This window comes from Trypanosoma equiperdum (genome assembly GCF_001457755.1).
Source record: "Trypanosoma equiperdum strain OVI genome assembly, contig: ctg_549, whole genome shotgun sequence".
NCBI classification, from domain to species: domain Eukaryota; phylum Euglenozoa; class Kinetoplastea; order Trypanosomatida; family Trypanosomatidae; genus Trypanosoma; species Trypanosoma equiperdum.
Window position 1 is genome coordinate 409 of NW_027124475.1, and position 7,299 is coordinate 7,707.

General features: G+C 47.7%; 2 protein-coding genes across 2 annotated transcripts; both read right to left on the minus strand.

Annotated features, from left to right (window-relative positions):
• Positions 1-2,995: 2,995 nt before the first annotated feature.
• Positions 2,996-3,436, minus strand: TEOVI_000229600 (60S ribosomal protein L28, putative; the record flags this gene model as incomplete). Its single annotated transcript, XM_067225387.1, has 1 exon — positions 2,996-3,436. The coding sequence occupies one exon, from the start codon at positions 3,434-3,436 to the stop codon at positions 2,996-2,998; it is 441 nt and encodes a 146-aa protein (XP_067081488.1).
• Positions 3,437-5,107: 1,671 nt separating this feature from the next.
• Positions 5,108-6,553, minus strand: TEOVI_000229700 (sterol 14-alpha-demethylase; the record flags this gene model as incomplete). Its single annotated transcript, XM_067225388.1, has 1 exon — positions 5,108-6,553. One exon carries the CDS (start codon positions 6,551-6,553, stop codon positions 5,108-5,110), a length of 1,446 nt encoding a protein of 481 aa, XP_067081489.1.
• Positions 6,554-7,299: the final 746 nt, after the last annotated feature.

The following is a 7,299-nucleotide window of genomic DNA, read 5'->3' on the forward strand; positions in this document are numbered from 1 at the left end:
ACAGTTCCGCAACTGCATCCACATTTCCACTGCAAATAAAACAGGTCATAGCACTCTCCCTGTTACCCGCTTCCTTGAGGGCAAGTGCCAACTTGTCGCAAGCCTCCGAAAATCTTTCCCCTACAAATGATATTATAACGGAAAGAGCCTCCTTCCACAACGCGTTCCCACCGACCATCAACGAGCGAAAATCTCCTGCGGCGACTGCAGACGCATACACGATATGCCGTTTCCCCTGAGAATTCATTAAAATATGCCTGGTATATTCCTGCTGCACTCGCTGCATCAGCTTCCCTCCTTGCAAATAGGCAATAGCAAAGGCATCACCAAACTCGCATTCGTCCAAACATGCCTCAACCGCCTCATTGATGCGGCCTGCTGCTACATGTGAAGCAGCAATATCTTCTAATGATTTTTGTGTGCCCTGCATCGTCTCAAATGGGTCCTCCGTGTCCTCAGTTGGTGCGTCCTCGGCGAGGTAGGAAAGGATGGGGGTACGATCGTTTTTGCACGCTGCTGCAGCGGCCAAAAGTGGATATTGGTGCGCCTTTAGCCACTCTACACGCTCCACAGAGGCGGGTGGTAGTCGAGAAATCTCAGCGACAGGATCCCCACCGCTCATCCCTGACGGATCGGATGCGTTGTTTGTGACGATACGTGTAAGTCTGACAGCGTTTGCGGAGTGAGAAGACACCGACGCTACGAGCCCACTTATGCCAATAGAAGCCCCACATGGGCGCTGCAAAGACTTTTGTACCGATGCACCAGGGGCAGGGGCAGAAGACACATCCTCAGCCGTTGATACACAAAACAACGGCTCAAAGGATGACGTCGCCAGGACCACCGGAAGTGCTCGAGACCACTTCATGTCAACCATATAGCCGTTTTGCTGTTGCAGTGCGCCATTCCGCTCTCCAGTCGAGGGGTCCCACCATAGTGTCTTCCCGTCCGCATCACATGACGCGAGAATCGCGTGGTCTGTCATATTCCACGCAAGTCCAGTTACAGCATTCTCGTGACCCAGCATCTCGCGAAGAGGCATCATTGCTTTTTTTAAATCCCAAATTTGTATGGCAGGATGTTTTTCGTCGAGTCCGACAGCAATTTGAGTCGCCATAGATGGATGCCAAGCAATAATGTTTCCAGATGATCCCGATTTCCCACTCTTGGATACATGCAGCGACACTGCTAGGGTCTGTGTCTTCAGGTTCCACACATTGACAACGCCGTTAGCAACGGAAGTGGCTAAAATGTGAGGCCACTTCGGGTTCCACTGAAGGTGTGTAATGCCAGCCGGTTGAGCAGAGTCAGGCATAATAGGAACACGCTGCGGCTCTCGTGGGTTTTCCAACATCCATACATCCCATGCCCCGTCGTCGCCACCGATAGCAAGAAATGTGGGTTGGGACGGGTTGAATTGGCAACCACGGACGGCGCCGCGGTGCTCAGCAATAACAGAAAGTCGTGGTTCTTCCGTGTTACGGTCAGGATTGATTCCATAGTTTTTCATCATGATAGACGCATCGTACACGTACACGGCTCCATCTTCACAAGAAACAGCAATGATGCCTCGTTCCCCGCCGTGTGGACTCCAGTCAACACGGAGAGCGTGTGCCGGAATCACCGTACGACCCAAAACGGGCATCTCTGTCTCATCCGTCTGCGTGACATCAACCAACCGTATCTCGAGAAAGGCCTCACCAGAAAAGTTGTCATCAATTGCTCCGGCAACGGACGCCGCGGCGAGAAACGTTGGTGTTCCCAGAACCTCCGGTGCCCACGCAAAAACGCAGGTCAGGGGTGTGGCCTTTAAGCGCATCGCTCCACGTCAGTAGTCAGCACCCTTAACCTTATGTCAATTCTCTTAACACTCTCACAGTCTTACTCTTTCTTTATTACGTGCTGGTTTACTTGACTCTATTTGTCGAAAACTGTCTCAGGCACGTCCTTCCTTTTTGTCCTTCAAGTGCGCTCTTCTTTTCGTCCTCTGCTCTGTTAGTTCAGTTTGGTATTATGAAATGCTATCAAGTGCGCCGCGCGTCTCCCTATAGTATTGCTTTAAATACAACCACCTACTGGCACATTAAAGAAAAATTCAACGGGGGAAAATGTCAACGACAGGAACAAAAAATAGAAATGTGGGGCGACTAGCGAAAAGAAGGTAAACAAGAGGTCAATTGGGGAAATTTTACACGGAGCAAGGACGCCTAGGACAAAACAGAGAACCAGGACGCAACCATAACGGACGTCGCAATGTGTACAGACCAAAAGGAGTAGAAAATTTGCACTGATTCTTCACTGCTACAACACTCACTCTCACGCCTGTCCCGGACAAAGCGTCCGTACAAACAAGTAACAAACGTCGGCCTTCAGTGCATCAATTTAGAATGATGATTATGCCTGAGTGCACGGTAACTGAAGCCGCCGCATGACACCAGCTTCTAGAAGAGGCTAAGTAGCGATCCGTCGGCAGTAGGCAAAGTGGCGTCTGCTTGGCTTCCCTAAACCGTGGCACAAACCGTCCCAACACGCCGTCCCCCATGCCCCTTACAGTGCAGGAAACGTTGTGAGCCGCTCTAACAAAAAAGCCGTGTTCTGAATCGCAAGAGCTCACGAGGCAACACAAGCACTCCCACATGGCAACTAGATGGCAACATCAGGTACACAAAGAGTAATCAGTCCTCCCTCCCATAATGACTGCAGCCTCGTAAACCGCTCAAAGGCTGTATATACTGGCTAACGAGCTATTCAAGCCCTACCAAAAGAACAAGAACAAAGATATAAAAGGAAACATGACAAGCAACGTATCTTGATGGTTAGCAATAGAATACACACTTGCACAGCACCCTCAAGCAGTGAGAAAGGAGGGGGGAAATAATCATCTTAAAGCTTCTCAATGTAAACGAAAAGGAGAACTGTAAATCAAAAAAAGGTATGGAAACGACTGATCACACCATCAGTACGCACAAGCAGATGGCAATCCCTTCCCTCGACCTCAGTTACGCTTTGGGCGGACTGTCTTTCGGTGGAAGTGCATCTTCGATGAGCGCTCCTTGCGAGCAGCACACACCTTCTTCATGCGAGTGATGGTACATGCCATCTTGCGCGCGCGACGGTATGCCATCTTAGCAAGGTCGGGGCGGATGTCGGCAACAGCTCTCTTCACCACTGATGACTTCACGCCAGGTTCCATCACAGTCTTCTTATACATCAACTTGGGCTTGTTGTTTGTATCACCGCTCTTTGTTGTCAGGAGGATGCGATCACCCTTCGTCTTTATCACTGCGGCCTTCGTGTTCAGGAAACCAGACTGTCGCTTTGTCCAATTCGCGTTGTTATTGAACGGATCACTGCTCAATCGAATGCCATTCCGCTTCTGCAGAAATTTACTGTTCTGGCGAACCAACAGCCACTGAAGATCAGTGGAGTGCGTCATTTGTTTCTCACACCCTACAGTACAGGCAACAGTAGAAACAGGAACAGAAGGATGAATAAGGAAAATATATGAGAGAGCGCTGAACAATGGGCTCCACTTGGTGAGGAGAGCAGTTAAGGGTGCGACAGACGGAGGAAAGCTAAAACTCTCCCACCCAGATATTCGGAAGGCACAACAAACAAAAAGAATGACGCTTTCCCTGCCCCCACCGGGAGGTCACAGAAACTGAACCAAAAGACACTGTGGAGAGGAAAAAAAGGGGGGGCGACACCACATTTTCCTTCATGAATAATACGTTGGTCGCGTTTTCCTGAATCGGGCGCGAAAAGGCAATCACTTCACCTATTTGATGCCTGTGCGCGCGCATCGGCGTATTATTCTGTGCTTCTTCTTTCTCTCTCGTGTCGGAGGTTACTGTTCCATTTAAATATATGCAACGCGGACCAGTAAAATGAAGTTTCAGGAAATGAGAAGGAAACCCACAAAAATCGAGCAGGCGACGGACACAAGAGAGGCGATGCCTCGAGACGAGCGTCAGTTCCTTTCAACATTTAAAAATTTTTTTAAAGGCTAGGTTTAAAAAAAAAAAAGAACGATATAAGGTTCATTTCCATGAAACTGAATGGTACGACTCACCCACTAAATTTTTTTCTATATTCACCCTCCTAGACCGGTGGGGTTGCCCTCACAAAAAACGACCATGTCCAGTTTTCCCGGTTAGGTGCGACACAACTTCTCAGACCTCGCAGGTCTCTGCTAAGTTCTTTTTGCTTAATGTTAATAAGTGGTTAAATGACTTCCTCCTACCTCTGTTTAACATCACTTCTGAATTTATTGTTCACTCTCTCGTTCCCCCACCCCCACCCTTTCTTCCGATGGCGGAAGTTCTTTTTTTTTATTTTAAAAACAAATAAAACGGTTAGTGCCCTCTTGGGGTTAAAAAAGCGACCGTAATCGATTAATAAAGGTAATATATAAGCAGCTGTACATACACAAACTCCTTGTCTTTGCGTCCTTACACTGTAATGAACACTACAGGGAAAAGACGTTAGGATGCGAGAAAGGAAAAGTGAAGAAGACCATGTATCTATCCACTTAAACCCAAAAAACACGCGCACACGGCGGACTTACATATGAATCTAAATTATTGCCATACTTTCTTTCTCCCTTTTTAGGGGTTGATATCTCCCCACTAATCACAAAAGAAGGATTGCGCAGCTCCCACACTCACTCCTTTAAGTCTACATCTGTGCAGTTAATCAGGACAACTTTGGTAAGAGGAAAATTGCAATAAAGGTAACAAGTTCTCTTATCCAACATGATGCTTAATTACACGCGCATCTCCTTCTGCTCACCTGACGCTCTTCGCATCGGGTTGCTCGGCTCCCCACTTCTTACACGATGTACTCGTCCCCCAGTTGGAGCCATACAACAAATAAATATATATGCATCAGGGTGCCCATTGCACAAAAGTAACAAGAGGTGCCTAAACAAAAAAAAAGAATGAAAGAGACTTTCCAATATGTGGAGCTCCAATTCCCCTCTCTCTTGCACCAACAACCATGACAACAGATAAACTCAACCCCAGAAGGAGAGTTCCCATCGGCCTCGATAGTGTGGTGAAAGCATGACTAATACATGCCATATGGAGAGTCACGCTCACAATCGAATCTAAGCAGCTGCCGCCTTCCGCCGGATGTATTTCACACGGCATTGTGACGCAGTTGGTCCGACAACCATTGTGTGATAGTCAGGGTCCGGCACTTCATCCCGTAATAGCTGGAAATCATAGCTTCGGAAAGCTGTGGCAAGAATTGTTTTCACCTGCAGAAGTCCAAATTTTTGACCAATGCACTTGTGCACTCCGGCACCGAAGCCGATAAAAGCACCTTCAACCTTCTCGTCTCTCTCCGGATCCCACCGCCTCGGCTCTGGAAAGGCCTCCTCGTCATGATGAGAGAGAAGCGGTGAACATGCGATGATATCGCCTTTTGGTACAACATACGACCCAACCTTTACATCGGCCATTACCTTGCGCATCAGCATGAGGAGTGGCGGGTCACGGCGAATGGACTCGCGGGCGCAACGCTCCGCAAAGGGCATTTCGTCCATCACATTATTGTAATTGAGTTGAGCGGGGAACTCCTCAATTTCCTTGCGTAACGCCTCCAGGTGCTTTACGTTTGCTGGGTGCATAAGATGCAGCATAGACCACGTAGTGGTGATGGATGAAGTGTGCTGACCAGCGAACATGGCAGCCACGATCATGCCACATACCTCGTGTAGGGACATGGGAGTTCCGTCGCGGTAGACGGCACTGAGAAGGCCTGAGAGAAGATCGGATGTAGAGCTGTCCTTGTTGACTTCCTCCTCCTTTCGGGCAATGATAATCTCACTGAGAATTTTCTGCAGTTCGGTACGTGCCTCGTGGCAGCGGGCAGATTGTGGGAGTGGTAACTTCAGCAAGATGGGCAGGAACACAGCCGCAGGGATTAAACTGCTTTCCATCTTCGCCAGAAGTTGCGCGAACCTACGCGCATCGAGCCGCTTCCGCAGGTCCTCCCCAAATAAACACTGACAAGCGGTATTAATAATCATTGTGCTGCAGTCCTCCAGCAAATTGATTTCCCCCTCGTCCTTATCCCAGTTGGCCGCCATAAACTTGCGCACCTCGTGCTGAATGGCGGGGACGAAGTTCTGAAACTTGGCGATGGTTAATTCCTCCGCAAGAAAGTTGAGTTGCTCACGCATCCTTGGGTACGGGGCAGCATATGCAACCCCCTCACCAAACACGGGCACCATAAAACTGTACACTTCCCGCGGTGACAATACCTCGTTACGAGGCAAAAAGAAGCGGCTGTGTTCGTGGGGATCGCCAACGATGGTCACCCTCTTACCCACGATGTTAATGGTAAAAATGCCTGACTTCAATTGACGCTTGCATTCCTGCATGAAGCCAAGAGGGCTTTTTCCAAACTGTATAATGTGTCCAAGAATGGGTACGGTGACAGGATACACTGGTGGATCTGTCGGCCTCGTGACATTGAATGATTTGACAAAGTAAAACGAATACAACGCAAGTGCTGTTAGTAAGAAAATGGCAACTTCAAGCAACATCGCTTCGTGAGTCCACTGTTTTTCCTCTCCTTCTCCGTATCGTTCCCGTGTTGCTCCCGTCACAACAAAACTTCGCTGTTAACGCTAAAACTGTTTGTGTCGCTCCCTCAACTGTATGTTTGTATATATATATATATATATATAGACGTGCCTCGGATTTTATACACACGCACCCCCACACTGGCTATTTGTGCTGCGATAAATATAAGCGTTGATTTGTATTAACCCTTTGCTTTTTTCTCTTTAGCTTCGTCCCGACCGCAATACCAAAACAGAGGAATAGGAAAACATTTTCCCATAATAAAAGTTGTGTGAAACAACAAAAGAGATTAGTAAAAATGCACAAGTAACGCCCACCCGCCCACCCCCAAAAGAAAAAAAAACATATATATAATAAAATAGGATGCCAATGTTCTTCTTTCAACCTTCTTTTAAAGAAAAATAAAAAAAAGGAAGCAAAAAAGGAAGCGCCAATACCTTCACGAGTCCATCCATAAGACTGTGACGATGAATGAATGAATGGAAAAGAGGCTACTTCTCATTTCCACTCATACATACAGGCTTTCCTTTCAAGTCCTCCTTTATTTATCCACTCTAAGCAACCGTTCGCCACTTACAAGGGCAGTTGACCAAAGCGGAGAAACTTAAAAAAATGTGCATATATATAGTCACCTGCTCGCTGTGCCTCCCTGCGGCCACATAATTTTACAATTAAAAATCTTATCCCGATACAAAAAAAAAAAAAA